Raw genomic sequence first — 14,841 nt, 5'->3', positions numbered from 1 at the left:
TGCCTTTCTGGATAACCTGCTTGTACAGGCAGACTGCAAGGAGACCATCCAGGAACACATACTTCTTGCCACTTCCCTCTTACAGCCCCTGGGATTTCAGATCATCTTCCCAAAATCCCATCTAGAACCTTCTCAAAACATTGTCTTTCTGGGGTACACGATTCGCGCAGACATTAGGAGAGCCTACCTTCCCCCAACAAAAGGAGGAAAGCTTGACAGAACACCTACTAATGGTCCTTCAAATAACAGAATTGATAGCAAGGCAGTACGTCAGGTTCCTGGACTACATGGCAGCCACTATCCCCATGTTACCATTAGCAAGACTCCATGGGAGAAAAGTTGCAGTGGTACCGAAGGTCAGCCTGGACCCAGCACTCACACCCCTTGGAGTACAGTATTTCCCCGTCTGCCCTGTCTTACACTAGAAATCCAGTGGTGATTGAAGCAAGTGAACCTCAACCTAGATCTTCCCCTCCAACCACCCCAACCCAAACAGATCATGCACCCAGATGCTTCAGACTTGGGGTGGGGAGCAACTCTGGGACATCTGAAAGTGCAAGGACTGTGACCAAAGCCAAACAAAAAAGAACACAATATCCGAGAAATTAGGGCAATTTTTCAGACAATACCACAGTGCTGTAGTATCTCAACAAATGGGGGGGGGGGGGCAGATCTTACTTTGCAGACTAGCTCTCCTAGTGTGGGAACTGGCCACCTCCCAGGGAGTTACCCTGCAGGCAGTCTACATTCCTTCACTGCAGAATGCCCAGGCAGACTATCTCAGCAGATCCATCACAAACAACCACGAATGGATGCTGTACAGAGATGTTTACCTTGACCTGGTCCACCAGTGGGGTACACCTCAGGTAAACCTGTTTGCGTCCTCCATCAACAGGCAACTTCCTTACTTCTGCACCAGGCTTCCACACTCTCAGGCAATGGCAACAGATACCTTCGCAGTCTCTTGGAAGGGAAGTTTATCTATGCATTCCCCCCTTCCCACTTGTACAGAAGGTCCTGCTGAAGATTCAGCAGGACAGACCAAAAATATTGCTGGTGACTCCCTACTGGCCAAGACAGCATTGGTTCCCCCTACTACTACAACTATCCAAGGCAATCACCACAAGTTACCCCTAAGAGTGCATCTTCACATACAGCACAAGGGATCCCAAATCCACTCACAGTGGCAGATGCTGCATCTCAGCCTGTGGCTGATAGGATTCTGATCCCCTTCAGACACCTTTACAATGAGGACATGCTCACTGTCCCGCAGGAGGCCAGGAAACCAAATATGAGAAAATCTTAACCTTTGTAAGTGGAAGAGATTTTCTATATGGTGTCTCAAATGACAGTTGGACCCGCTTGTTAGCAAGACCCCTCTAATTTTGTTTTACCTTTGTAAACTATTGCAGTCCGGTTTGCCCTACTTTTCCTTTAAAGCTCACTTGTCTGCCATTTCAGCATGCCTTCCTCTGGATCCCCCCCCCCTGGTGTCCAGACTACCAGCCAAGTTATTCCTTAAAGGGATCCTTCACCTGAGAACCCCCCCAGGAAGCCACCTCCACCCCCATGGGATCTCAACTATGTTTTGGGAAAGCTTATGCTTCCTCCTTTTGAGCCAGCAGACAAAGCTTCCCTAAAACACTGTATATAGAAAACTGTGTTGCTTGTGGCCTTGACCTCAGCCAGAAGAGTCCCAGAGTTACAAGCCCTCATGGCGGTTCCACCTTTCCTGGTATTCCACACTGACAGGGTTACTCTTAGAACCAACCCTTCCATCATGCCCGAGGTAGTGAATGATCTTTCCCTAAATCAGGCCTTCCACCTTTCTACCTAACCCACAGGGGACAGTGAGAGAGAAAGTACTCCATTACCTGGATGTGCACAGACGACTCAGATTTTACCTGCAGAAAACCAAATCCATCAGGCAGGCTGACCAGCTCTTTGTACCCTTCCATCCCAGGACCCTAGGGAAGACCGTAACCAAACAAAGTATTTCAACCTCGATTTCCAAAGCTATCACCTTCTGCTACCAGTCCCATGGGATATCCCTGCAGGGTACTGTTAAAGCACACTCCACCAGAGCTGTGGCCTCCTCAGAAGCTTTCTTCAGAGGTTTGAACACCGCTACCATTCTTGAAGCAGCCACTTGATCATCAGTGCACACCTTCACCAAACACTACAATTTAGACCATATTTCCAGAGTCAGGGTGGGCTTTGCCAGGGCTAGCCTTCATGGATTCCTCGAGACCACCTCTAGACCAGCACCTCCTTCCTCACAGTGAGTTTTTGCACTCACCCATATGTGATAAATACTGCAACATGGGAACAGAGGGACATAGAAAAGTTGTGTAAAATCTTACCATAACCATAGATGTCCTTCTCTTCCATGTTGCAGTATTCCTTCCCACCCACCTACCCCTCCTGTTATGCAGCAGTTCCCTTTCTGGATGGCACATGGCCGGCATTACCCTTGCTAGGACTGGTTTCAACTGGGGCTTACAGTTCTGAGGGCTGGTGTGTGCAGACGTCACTTTTATGGCCCACGTTGTGGTAACCATGTCAGACATTCCATGCACTATACAGTGAATGAAAACGTTTGTATACTGGCCGGACGTTTGAGTTGCAAGAGGAGAAAACCCATATGTGATGAATACTGTAACATGTAAGAGAAGGACATCTATGGTTATGGTAAGATTTTAAACAACGTTTCTTTCTAATTTATGATGTTTTTTGATACATTCCATCATATTGCAAATGCTGCTTGTGAAGCTGATATGTCTGTAGTTGCCAGGTCTGTGGTGGTGGGGCCTCTGTGGTAGCGGGAGCTACTACATTTATTCTGCAGGATATATATATATATATATATATATATATATATATATATATATATATATATATATATACATATACATACATATATCTATATATATGTAGATATATATACGCGGTGGTGCTGCTGCTGTAGCATTGTCGCCTCACAGTAAGAGCTGTCTGGTTTGATTCTCAGCTAGAGCATCTTCTGCATGGAGACGTGCGTGAATGGGCGTACCTTCGTTGAAGGTTGTGCGTCAGGCCTGGTAAGCCGGTACGTAAAAATCAACTGCCAATCATTAGCAGACCGGAGTTCCGCTGTGCGTATATATATATATATATATATATATATATATATATATATATATATATATATATATATATATATATATATAAAATATATATTTTGCACACACACAGTGGAGAGGCTGGACCCATACAGCTGGTGTTTTTGATCTTAAGGAACATGTAGCAATATATGTGAAGTATAGTATTTGTAAATGTTAATTTGTTAATACAGTTTGATTACTTTTGTATAAATGTAAATTTGTCTATGTCACAAGTTTAAAAAGGAGCACTTCTGGTTTCTTTTCAGAGGTAATTATCAGAGGGAATTGATGTACTGGATATTTTGAATTATGAGGTTTGGAGGCAACAGAGTGGAAAAGTTAAAATTGAACTTTTCTGCAAAGATGTTGGGAGTGCAGTTAGAAGAATCTTATTGCAATGTTGAGCAATATTTCTGAGGTTCTTTGCATAATTAAGGAATGTCTTGTGGTTATCCTTTGCTGACATGCCAATATTAGTTCATAATTAACTCTGCAAGATATGACCTTTCTCATGAGTTCTTTGTTAAACCTTTTGAAGTTTATTTTATCGTGACATTTTTTGTTCTGCTCTTTAGGGCTGTGAAGGTTTTCCTTTTTATAGTTTTATTGTTGAGTTATACTACAGGTGTTTATTTCTAAACTTGGTGTTTTTTATGTCAAACATTTGCATGAGTCTATATGCAATTGTTAAGAGGGGGTATAAACTTTAGGTGTATGCAGTGGTATTAGCTGTAGTGTTATGGAGAGCTTGGGGGACTGCTGAACAGTCTCATATCCTCATCAAGTGCAAGTTGATTCACAGTTGTTAATGTATTTGTTGTAGGTGACTCCATGGTTTGGTGCAGTGCTGCACCATTCACAAGACTTTGCAAAAGAGTTAACAGTCAGCTGCTCCACCATGTTATCAGAACAGTCGATACCCTTCACCCTGAGAACGAGTATGACATAGTCACAGTTACTGTGGGTGTAAATGACTTGCACCCCAGTGCCCTAGTCTATATGAAGAGTGTCATGATGGAGCTTGTCTCTAAGGCTGTAAAGGAACGGGTCTTGAGTAATAATCCTACCTTCATTGAGAATACAGCCACAGTGTAAGCAAGAGATGACTGACTTTAATAATTAGCTTAATTTTGGTGTCATTTTTTTTGATTCAGCATGTGTCAGCCTTGAAGGAAATGGGAAATAGTTTAACCTGCGTAACCAAGGATGGCCTGTACATATCTCATCAGGGCTTTCACATACTGGCTAAGAAATTTTCAACCTCCACAGTGCCTCTTTTAGGCAGTGTCCATCTACTCGGTCTACAAATTTAATAAACAAAAATTCTAATCTGGCAAATAGTATAGTGCTGCTCAGCACTAGAATCCTAGAAACTGTCTGCATACTTGATTAAATATGTTGTGGTCAGAGCAGTCTTAAGCTCACAACAAATTACAAGACAGCTCTCCTTTTCTGTGTTGTTGTGACCTTTGTATGTGGAGTGTGTGCCTTCATTCAAAGGGATCTTGTTAAATATTCTCTGAGTTGTATAAAATTCTGTTTTCCTTTTTTCTGATGATTGCAGCCATAGTTGTGGAGGTGTGCTTTACCACATTAAACGGGGCCTTTCATAAAAGTTCTGTGGCAAAAGTATTACAAAGTTCTCAGAGAACTACACCACCACTGCCTTCTTTTTCTATGATTGTAACATTGGTATAGGGATTCTGTTCTCTACATTTGTTCAGCTGTCCTCTTTAGGCAAGGGAGAACCAGACTTGTCAGTGTTAAAGGAGAGAGCAGGTTGCGTAATTCCAAGGCAAGGGACCCATCCTTGAGTTGGTCTTTTGCTAGGGGTCTCCCAAGAAAGTCAAGCATTTTATTCTCCTGTTTCACATGGGGTGGACAGTGAAGACTGGCTCTTTAAATTCTACCTCTTACCAGAATTTTAAAAGAAAAAGTATTTTCCTCTCTCTCAGATTCTGATCCTCAGTCTGAGGGACAGGAATTAGATTTGGATTCTATTTCACCAGTTTTTCTTCAGACACCACCCCCCCCCCCCAAAAAAAAAATGTTATATTTTTCATTCTGTGTATTGTATCAGAAAAGAGTTTTTCTTTTTTTTTCAGTGGGATCAAAAAGAAATTTCAGATTCCAAGCAGAGATATTATGACTTATTACAGGGGGATTTTCCTCAGCCAGCAGATGTTCATCATGCATACAGCTGCAGTAATCACAGATGGGTTATCTGCCGTCAGGCGGGTCCTCGGTCGGCCGAATTCCAAAGTCTAGGTCCGGCGCCGGTTGCTGTCGCCTTCTTTCCTGACGTCAGTGCGACAGGGGTATATAAGACACATCCGACGACATTTTCTTCAGTCTTTCTTGCCCCAGATGTCAGGTGCCCCCAGAAGGAAGGCAATACATAAATTATATATATAATCATGCAATGCAATATAATCAAAAATCAGTAGTTGCAAGCAAATACACCATAGAAGGATAACCCAATCAGGTTGTATGAGGAGGTGTTAGCCACTTAGGCCTTTACCAAGAGGGGAAGGAGGGAGGGAAACCTGTACTGCAGCTGTATTAGCACTCGAACATCTACATTTATGGTAGGTACAAAACTGTACTATGTTCATCGTGCATACAGCTGCAGTAATCACAGATGGGTAGAATCCCAAAGCTACGCACAGGGTGGTAGGCACTAGGTGGAACTGGGAAGAGCCAGAATGCCCTGCAACACAAAGCCTGCTCTAGTTTTGGAGTATAAAGGCAGGTGGTAGTGTTTTGTGAAGGTATGCACAGAACTCCAAGTGGCTGCCTCCAAAATATCTTTGGTAGGGACTCCTCTGAGGAAGGCTGTAGAGGTAGCTGTGGCCCTTGTGGAGTGTGATCTGATGCCTGTAGGAACAGATTTGCCATGAAAGGAGTAACAAAACCGTATGCAGTGGCCTATCCATTTTGAAATTGTCTGTTTGGAAATTGGCTTCCCTTGAGCTCCTACAGCATAGGACACAAAGAGTTGTTCTGATTTCCTGAAAGGCTTTGTTCTGTCCAAATAGTAACGTAGCTGTCTATGGATGTCTAAGGAATGTAGCAGCCTTTCCCCTTTGTTTTGAGGATTGGGGTAAAAGGTAGGTAAGTGTATGGCCTGATTTAAAGCTACCCTGGATACTACCTTAGGCATAAATGACGGGTTGGTTCGTAGGGAAACCCTGTCCTGATGGAAGATGAGAAAGGGCTGACGGCAGAGAACCCATCTGTGATTACTGCAGCTGTATTAGCACTCGAACATCTACATTTATGGTAGGTACAAAACTGTACTTTTGCCTGAAATCAACCTCCTGCCCTCAAGAAGTTCCAGACCCACAAATCTCTGTTTTCAAACTCCAGATCAGACTTTGCAGTTTGCCAAAACCATCTTCTGTCAAATGTCGGCAGCCTACCATATTCATTCTGACAAAGATGGGAAAATGTTTGATACATTTGGGATGAAAGTTTATTCTTCTACTTTAGCCTTCAAAATAGTGAATTGTTAGGCTCGCATGTCAAGTTTTCTTCTAGCTTTGTCTGATAATATGAGAAAGGTAATTAGTGATCTCCCTTCATCAGAGACTAAAACATCTTTGAAATCCTTAATATATTGTGCGCCTCAGGTAATCAAATCAGAGGGTTCTTGTTTTCTATGATTTTCATGATTTCTCCTGCCAGGTCACACACAAGAAAGATTCATTGGTTCCTAAGAACCCTACGTTTGCATCCTCTGGAATTTGATTCCAATTTTGAGTTTTGTCATAAAGAAACTGGTGGAGACAGCAGATAAAATCAAATGCAGTTCTCCCTTTTTCTCCTGTACCTCCAAGCCAATCTGTAACTACATATGACTCATATTAAACCTGGAGGGCAGTTTCTGTAGGGGTAAAGGTGCAAGGTTTGAGATGTGTTGGCTTTGATCAATGCCCTAAAATCTCTTCATTGCCTACGGCCCCTAGACCTTTTCAGGTGATTAGAGGCAACACCAAAGTGATGTGGTAAATAAGCAAGGGAGGTAGCTGTTCAGCACTCCTTAAGAAGAAAAATTAACTTGTTCTTTGTTTACAACAGCATTGGTAGAGTGATGATCATGAATTGATGGAAACAATTTTAAGTGTGACCTGGTATAGCTTATGAGATACGTGGCAGTTGGAGTTTAGCATCAGAGACTGCACATTTACGCACTTTGACACAGAGAATCAAGAGAAAATGTGTGAGGCAGTACCTCTCAGATAAACAGAAGACTAACCTCCCCTGCATTGTTAAAATTTTGGTGAGCTATTTAGGAAGGCCATACCAGAGGCCAGCAGAATTGCAGAAAACTGCCAGTGAAGTGGATTGCAGAAATGCAGACAATAGTTTTTTGTTAAACTGAATGGTGGTAAGATTCCATTCGCAATGGATTATTTCGTTTTGGAGAGCCTTATCAAAGACACTTAAGGTTTACTGTGGGACTGTGAGGGTATGAGAACACACTTGGAACACTGAGAATTTGCCCACTAGAAGACCAGAGAGACTGGGTTGTGGCATAAGCACAATGCATTTTCAACGGATGTTAACCTAAAGAGGATAGGAGTATGGATGGATGCTGTGGGCATGGGTAGCAAGTGTTGAAAGGAATGTAAGAGGTGGATAATGTTTGCATAGGTAACAAGTGTTAAAGTGAGGTAGAAGAGTGAATGGTATGGGTATGGATAGTAAGTGAAGGAGGTAGATGACACCAGGACACACAGAGCATGATTGGGTCTCTATAGCCATTACTGTATGTTTTAAATGTAGATTTACATAAGAGTTTAAAAGTGTGCAGAGAAAAACTAACAGGAAAAAAAAGTGGGGGCTTGGAAATTGAAGGTCATGTGAGTAAAGCTAAATGTAGCACTTCAGTATTTTCACTTTACTATAGGTGCACCTTCATGTGGGCATATGCATGTTTTCGTATTTTATATCGTCATAACAAAATGTTAATGGGTCACAATTAAAATAGATATTTATACTAATGTCAAAATAAAGTTCTGAATAAATGTGCAATATTTAAATTAAAACTGAAAGTATGTTACCCAAAAGCAAACTGAGAAGATAATTTTGTAGTTATAGTTCACTACATGTATTTGGTAATGCTCACTGTTCAAACTTCATGATTTTTTTTACTTTATTTTAGACCTGAAAAAGAGCCTCAGTTTAAGTTTATTTATTTTAACCATATGAACTTGGCTGAGAAAAGCACGATACATATGCGGAAAACGCCAAGCTTGTCATTGACGTCTATAGCACCAGACTTATTGAAAATTCTTGGTGACATTAACAGTGATTTTGCAAGGTAAGAGAGATTGTATGTTTTCAACAGTATGAAATAAGTTTTGCATTGCTTCAGTCTCAGTATCATAGGCTTCTTTGAATGAATTAACTCACTTTCATGCAGATTCCTCAGGGGTGACCTCTGTTTAGCATATAAAGCAATCTCAGACCCCGCCTTGATGGGACTGCTGCATATCCACAAGTTAAGCTCCACTCAAGCAACCCATACACATGACCTCATCCTGGTCTGTGATATCAATAGGACTTGTTGGCGGGACAGATTTGTGTACCAGAGACTCCCCATGTGTGGCATAGACTCCCTCTCCACGTCAAGCAGAGTACCTCATAAGTGCAACCTGGATGGGAAACAGAAAATTCACCCCTGGGATTCCACCTCCTGTGTCCCTGCTGGACAGGGGCTTTGAGTGCTGACTTTTCTAAACATAGGCTAAACTCTTGGCTAGGCTTACTAGGGCCTCAGAGCCAGTAACCTGCTATGATCCTATGAATGGCAGTCACAGTGTCACAGGCCTATTTAAATTAGTTAAGGGTGCCCCCAGTGGCAGTCAAAATATCACAGCTGCTTTAGATGGGTTGATTTAGTACCCTCTTCAGGTAGAATGACGTCTGAAAAGGTTTGAGAGTTAGCCTGGAAGTTATATAAACATCCATCATTCCATACTTCTGTCTAGAATTTTGCAGAGCATCCCATATTTTGCCATATGTTTTTACCGTTTCCCTCAAAATGTTTGATTTTTCTGGTAAATCATTGAGGAGTATATTCAGTCAGTTGTTGTTGTTGTGTCTTTCAGCTTTTCCCGGTTAGGGGTCGCCACAGCAGAACTCCGGTCCGCTAATGATTGGCAGTAGATTTTTATGTGCCGAGTTGCCGGCCCTGACAAACAACCTTCAACGAAGGTATGCCCATTCACGCATGTCTCCACACAGAAGACACTCTAGCTGGGAATCGAACAGGACAATGTCTTACTGTGAGGCGACAACGCTACCGCAGCACCACCACTGCAGTATAGTACGTTCAGTCAGTAATGCCAGATATTAGAATTTGATACTACCTGTTGTTCAGAAAATGTATTTTCAAGCAAAACCTGCTGTCATATTAGGTTTCTAAAGGGAATTAGAGTACTATTTAAAAATTGTCCCTGATTTTGGGCCTTTGTTTCCCACATTATTTTTGGCTTTGTCCGGAATTCTCAAACAAAAAGGTCGAGAGGTATTTTTATAGCTGTCAGCCGGGTCTATATCACATTGTTGAACTTTTAAAAGTTCGTACGTCATATGGTCGACACCATATGATCGAACTTTTAAAAGTTTGAACGTTTCAATGGAGATCTCCGTACAGTGCAGAATGGGAAGATTTCCCTTTTTCTGCACAGTAGTGCGATCTCGGAGATGGTATATTTAAAGAGAGGGGGTTATGGACAGTGCAGGGGAGCCCCCCCTGCTTAAACCATTTAGGTAGGTTTTTTCTTTGGTTTATTTTTTTTTTATTACATTTTCAAACTTTTAAAAGTTCGATCATATGGTGTCCACCATATTACGTTCGAACTTTTAAAAGTTTGATTATGTAATATAGACGCTCACAACCTACCATCTCCAAAATTTGGAAATCCACTTCTCCCAATCTGGAATAAATAGGAGAATTTAATAATGACTTTGGTTAGGAAACTGACAGCATGGCTATTAACTAATATCCTTCCTTATCAGTGTTGCAGAAGTCTTCACAAAAGGGATTCTCTACCATGGAAAACCCAACATCCAGCCAGTATACCAAAGGCTTAAGATTTATAAACCTACGTCACAAATATGCTCCCTGCTCAAGGCAAAAGGCTTGAAGGTGACATTCAGATGGATGTACCAGAACTTCTTTGCCACTGGTCCGAACACCATCATTGATCATCTGTCTGAACACTCCTGTGTTGGTTACCAAACCTTTTTTTGGATAAGTGCCATGTTGGGGTTTCCGCTTAGTGTTTTTCCTTTTTTAATTTTGTGAGTTTACATGCCATCTAGAAAGGAAAGTGTCAGTGTGAGAGACGTATTCCCCATAAGCAGTGTTTCTTCTCTTTGGATGCTTCTCATGACTATACACCATGTTTTATCTGCCAAGCATTTGTCTCTACATAGCAATCTCTCCTCATTGTCTATTTACCTGGAGAACCAGCATCGTAAATTGTTTATGCAGGTTGCTATGGGGGAATCTTCCAGTCCCAAATGTCAGCTGCCTGCCAAGAAAAAGGCCAAAAAAGTCGGGTCTGATTCGGCTGCTGTCTCATCTCCCCTAGACTTCTCTTGAGGCTGGTGAAAACCCAGAGGGTTGCCCAGTTGTTTCATCGGATTTCACTGGCACAACCCTATGGGAGGCCGGCATGGAATCGAATTCTCATGCATCCTCGGAGGATCTGCAGGCATCCATTCTGGATGTAGAGGGGTCCAAGGGGGATTCCATAAATACTTGTTTGGGAGGAAATTCCTACTACGTTAGTTGAATGTAGGCAAGTATCTGAGCCTCCTAACATATAAGCATGTTTTCACTGCATCTAAGGATCCCCAGGGTAAATGGCAGAATTTTATCCAGGGGTTATTTAATACACTGATAGACTTGAAGCCTCTCCAAGGAGTGCCTGTTCCTGCTCTCCTTTAGTCCTCAGGGGTCCTTAAGTCAAGAGGCCTAGAGAGCAAAACTCTTCTGATGAGGAACTAGATTCTGGGGAAGAGTCTTTGGCATATTTTTCTCAGATACCTTCTCTCCTGGATTATGTATCTGACGAGGAAGACTGTATAAGCCCAGACTCTCTTTTTGAAGAACTCTCATTTGGAGATACTATTTCTCATATGATGGAATATTTAAATGGAACTGTTCTCAGACTTTTGACATTCAAAAGATGTATTATGAGCTCCTTCAGATGGAATCTTTAAGACTTCTGCTGTTCCTCCTGTCTTGGCTGCCCTTTTAGATACCTTTTCGGCAACTTCTTTGATCCCATATTCTCAACCTCCATCCCCTAACAAATGTAACAGATTTTACAAGGTACCTGATGAGTGTAAATTTCTCTACAGATGTCCTTCTGTAGTGTCTGCTCTTCTGAAAAACTCTCTATGCTTTTGCCTTCTGTGACATCCCCACGATGGGCCAGTAGTCATGGAGCCTGAATCCTCACCACTGACACTGGAGAGGGATGTGCACTTGGAATACAAATGGATGCGCTCAGTATTTCCAGGCGCAGGCTTCTCTGCATCAAGCACAATTTCCTTTAAGAGCACACAGGGCACACACCCATCCTGGGGTCTGGGTGTCTGCCTCTCTCCAGGTCCCCAATAAGGCTCCCCACTGGCACTGTGAAACCACTGCTTTGTGTCAGTGCCTCAAATAGTTGACACACACACACACACACACACACACACACACACACACACACACACACACACACACACACACACACACACACACACACACTCTCCTTGAGATATACTTTTCACACACACACACACACACACACACACACACACACCTGGGAAAGGCTGGCACAGATTACACTCTACACCAACTTGGCCAGACTACCACCAGTCAGTTACTATAAGGTCCTTAAAAGGGTATCCAATTATGAGTGAACTAAATATTAATACAAATGGTCATGTTAACCAAACAGCAAGGCTTTCAGGAGTAGCCAGAGTTATCATCAAATAAATATGTACAAATACTCTCAAAGCTTAAATATTTTCTAAACAGTACCAGCCACAATGAAAAGTATTAAATATATTTAATAAATAAAAGAACAAGAAAGTACTAAATATATTTACAGTAAATCACAGAGTTCCAATCACAGGAAATATTGAAAATAACATTGATGGACAGATTCTTACAAATAAAGAAAAACAATCTATAACTTAGGCTTCACTATATTCCTGACTGAATGTTGGAGAATTACTATTCCCTAATAACTTGATAAAGCAAGGCACATTGAAATATGTGAGCAGCCAGGTCCCCCAAAACAGAATACTCATTACTCCCAGTAAAATATAATATCCAAGATGGCTTGCAGAATAACCTCATTTGGTTATACCTGACTCTAGGTTCTCACAGTATCCCCTTTGAAGCTGAGGCAGGAATTTAGCCTAGACGGCTACAGTGCACATCTAAATCTTTATGGCAGTGCCCAGGCTTCTCTTATTTTTACTGAGCAAATGAACAAAGGCTTCTTCCAGACCCACTGTCTCCAGGTGTCATTTTAATGATTTAACAGCTCATTTGCATTTCCCTTATTTTTCTTAAAGTAAGCTAGCTGGTTAACCTCTGCTGTCCCTGTGTCCTCTTATTTAAAACATATGCATTTAATTCAGTTATAGTAATACATGTACATTTCTATTCTTTTCTTTCCAGCAGGGTGTACTGTTGATGCATTTTAACACAGGCAAACCTCACAAGTACATTTTCTGCGCAAGCATCTGTACAAATCAGTTTGATACATAATTTACATATAATTATTTGCAAAATTCCAGCTAGCTGTGCTGGCACAAGTCTTGCATCCACTGCCATACTTCTCCTGGCATGGCTATCAGTACATCCTATCATCACACCTTCTACTAAAATACTCCATTCAAACAGGGACAGTAGAGCTAGGAAATGGCTTGGCAAGAAGGTACATAGTGCTGCCACCTAGGCCTTTAGGTTATTAATGACCAGACTTGTATGACCAGGTATGTTTTACACCCTCTTTCTCAAGCTTCCTAGGCAATTTCAGACCTTCCTGACTCTTTAATGAGGGCCTCACCCCCTCAAGTAGCCTGTCGTTCTATTAAATGATGTTATGTTTCAGCTAATGCCTCCTCTGGAGCTGCTGCTTTTGGTTCTATTTTGTGACATTGCTCTTAGCTTCATCTCCAGCCCTTACTTGATGATGTTAAGGCTAAATTGTTGGATGTTCCTCTTGATAACAAGAACCCATTTGGTTCTGTAGCTTCTGACCTTTGTAAGTTTCTGCAGAATAAGGGTAAGGCCTTGCAGATTTGAAGCATATTTTTATTTCTCCTATTCCTAAGTTCCAGAGGAATTATCCATCAAAATCTGCTTTTGTTCGCAGGCAGCCTCACCCTCCTCCCAAAGGTAGCAAGAGTTCAAGGCAGGTTCCTCCTGCTAAGTCTGCTCAGACCCCCACTTCTCAGAAACCTCCTTTTCAAGACAAACCAGCTTCTGTTTGTTTGTGTCCCCCTTTTCAAACTGTTTTGAAAATTTTATCCTGGACTAGTAGAAGCACGAAAATAATCTTTCCATTTACATTCAGCAAGTTCAGTCTGAAGTTTAATGTCACCACCCCTTATACCTATATTTATTACTTGAACCACGTGAAACTTAAAAGAATGTGCATCACCCTTCAGTTGAACATGCTTAAAAAGGGCATTATTCTCAACATATCTGCAAATCTCAGATAAGTGGAACAAATTTGTTGCTTTAACTTACTGTGCTGCTGCAAAAATGGCAATAATTAAATCTTAAACTGATTGTGGATTATATGCGCTTAATGAACAATTTTTTCTGTGACATTGAGAGGGGCTTGAAACAAGAAATTGAAACTATGGAAGATGAATTACTGTCTTATACTTACTTTCATCTCATTACTACTGAGTATAATGAGATGATTCATCGTATACATGTTTTTGAAGAGAAGTTGATGTTGCAAAAGAAGTGTAAATTGTTGAGAGACCTAAATGATTTTAAAACACAAGTATTCTTTTGGCCAGCTTATTTTCGTGATTCTACTAGTCTAGGATTAAATTTTCAAAACAGTTTGAAACATGTTCTTAAGTTAAAACATGTCTGTATAAACTATTTTTTTTTAAATTAGTTTTTTTAAATATATAACCAGGCTGTGTGTATCTATTTATGTTATCTGTCTTGTTTTACTATGTTGTTTGGTATGGTTTAATTATTAGATTTTTAGCCTATTATATTAGTATTAGGTGTATGTAATTGAATGCTGCTGCTTATTGGCTGATTTTTATATTTATTGTAACCATTAACCCAGTCTTTGTATGCATTGAGAAAGAGCTTTTGCTTGAAAGCTTTGCGTTGTGTTTTATTAAAACAAGCTTTGACATTGTATTCCTGGTTTGGTTCTTGCTTTGTTGTTCTTTGCTGCCTAGGAATACTTCAGGAACAATACCTGATTTTTCTTTGCTTGGCTTATTGTTTTCTTTTGGAACATGTCTGATTTAGAATAGATATACAGCCTGGTGTCTCTGATTCTACTAAAGGCGCTGGTGGAGTGTCTACTAAAAGATTATATGAAATGGTGAATATGATTGATCATCCTTTTTTGATGTTTTGTACCAGTACTACTTTGAGTGAACCTGTTAATATAATTTGCAGTATGGGTGA

The 14,841-nt window shown here is 41.1% G+C and overlaps 1 protein-coding gene across 2 annotated transcripts in view; it reads left to right on the top strand.

Annotated features, from left to right (window-relative positions):
• Positions 1-14,841, top strand: part of CCZ1 (CCZ1 homolog, vacuolar protein trafficking and biogenesis associated) — a 1,119,178-nt gene that overhangs the window by 1,011,945 nt on the left and 92,392 nt on the right. For both annotated transcript variants that reach the window (XM_044089701.1, XM_044089702.1), the window contains one exon: positions 8,311-8,469. In XM_044089701.1, the coding sequence (XP_043945636.1) occupies positions 8,311-8,469 (159 nt within the window). The remainder of the gene's footprint in view (positions 1-8,310; positions 8,470-14,841) is intronic.

Source organism: Protopterus annectens, chromosome 12.part0 (genome assembly GCF_019279795.1).
Source record: "Protopterus annectens isolate FY-2018-M chromosome 12.part0, PAN1.0, whole genome shotgun sequence".
Lineage (NCBI taxonomy): Eukaryota > Metazoa > Chordata > Ceratodontiformes > Protopteridae > Protopterus > Protopterus annectens.
The sequence above is the reverse complement of the archived record's forward strand: the minus strand, read 5'-3'. Positions and strand labels throughout refer to the sequence as shown.